The sequence below is a fragment of the Perkinsus marinus genome (genome assembly GCF_000006405.1).
Source record: "Perkinsus marinus ATCC 50983 genomic scaffold scf_1104296963686, whole genome shotgun sequence".
NCBI classification, from domain to species: Eukaryota; Perkinsozoa; order Perkinsida; family Perkinsidae; genus Perkinsus; species Perkinsus marinus.
The window spans coordinates 1-1,653 of NW_003204973.1; the positions used below are offsets into that span (position 1 = coordinate 1).

Genomic DNA, 1,653 nt, shown 5'->3' on the forward strand with positions numbered 1-1,653 from the left:
CTCTAATAATTGCATCGACATCGATAGTATCACCTTCAATAGTCGAGTGAGGATAAACTCCAACATCCATCACTAATATAACTCAACTAATGTATGTGTATCATGAACATGATGATCATCATGTTATACTCCAAGATCAGGTAATTCATCATCACCTTCCCATTCATTATCCATAATCGTGGTGGTCTTAATCGAAGGTAATCCCCTTTTCGACACAGTTAATCGTTTTCTATCAGCAACCACATCATCATATAACACCTTATCGTAGGTCGGCTGTGTATGGTAGGTTGGTAATGATGGTGATTCCAACATCATCCTACCACACGTATATACATAAGGATAGTATTGTTATTATTACTTGTTAATACTAACTACTGTTTCATCATCATTCTCCTCACTCTTATCTAACCTATTACACTGCTCATCCTCATCCTTATTATGATGATGTTGTAGTTTATTAAGAATCTTCATATATTGTTCATAAGCTGTATTATTACCCATATCTTTACATATTGATACCAAGTACCTGTAGTTAGGATAAACATTAAATAATGTTATTTATTACCTTAATGGTTCAATATTATGCGGGAATCTACGATATATATGTTCGTACCTACATTGTTATATATATATGTTACCATTCCTTGATAATAACGTACATATTATAAGCCTTTTGTTGATTACCCATTCTACGATAACAACTAGCTATCATAAGCATCCATTTAGGCTCTGATGGGGATATATCACTAGCCCTTTTGAATAAAGGTATAGCTGATTCAAACCTAATACTATCACTAATACTCATATTAGTACTCAACCAACAGTAGTAGTAGTATGATGATGATAATATTATTACAAATCCTTTTTAACATAATAAACTCCAAGCCATGTAATAACAGTTAAGTCCAATGGCCAATTACGATAGCTTTCCATATAGTTATGATAGGCTTCTACTTCATTACCTTCTATCTCATATAACTCTCCAATACGAGCTAATACCTACTACTACTATTGTAATATTACTAATACTAGTATTAGTAGTATTACAGTCGGGTCATTAGGTCTGCCTCTCGCCATTCCTTGTGTTAAGATAAGTGATAAATATTCATGAGCCTTTTTATAATTACTTATCTTATGATATATATCTCCAAGTTGCCATAATACATCACAATTATCTATTATACAACTACTACTACTAGTTACGAGTACTTGACAACATTATACTACTTTTTGTTATTTCTTGTAACTTGGTGAATGCTATCAATGCCTCATTATATTCACCTTAATATTATTATTACTCTATCATTATACTCATATATATTACATGCTTGTTTACATACTAATCCTAGATTATAGATAGCTTCTAGACAATAAGAAGCAACTCCTATAGCTTCCAAATATAACTCCTTAGCTCTATATAATTCATTACACACGAATAAGCAATTACCCTTATTAACTAAGGCTTCACAGTTATATCTGAGTAATATTGATCATCATCATCATACTAGTAGTAGTATGATAATGATAATAATCTATCTTACCTATCTATCTTAATAGCCATATCTGCATACCTCTCCGCTTCTTTATAATTACCTTCCTGTAGAAGATGTAGAGGATGGTGTGGTATTCATGAATATTAATAATAACCCTCTC

At 31.7% G+C, this 1,653-nt stretch overlaps 1 protein-coding gene across 1 annotated transcript; it reads right to left on the reverse strand.

Moving 5' to 3' along the window:
* Window positions 1-368: 368 nt before the first annotated feature.
* Window positions 369-1,561, reverse strand: Pmar_PMAR007275 (tetratricopeptide repeat protein 10, tpr10, putative; the record flags this gene model as incomplete). The annotated part of the gene is made up of 8 exons (XM_002771112.1): window positions 369-526; window positions 566-613; window positions 660-782; window positions 857-999; window positions 1,048-1,175; window positions 1,228-1,281; window positions 1,325-1,476; window positions 1,542-1,561. Coding segments are annotated over 8 exons (826 nt in total), but the record flags the coding sequence as incomplete, so codon positions are not given.
* Between the last annotated feature and the right edge of the window lie 92 nt (window positions 1,562-1,653).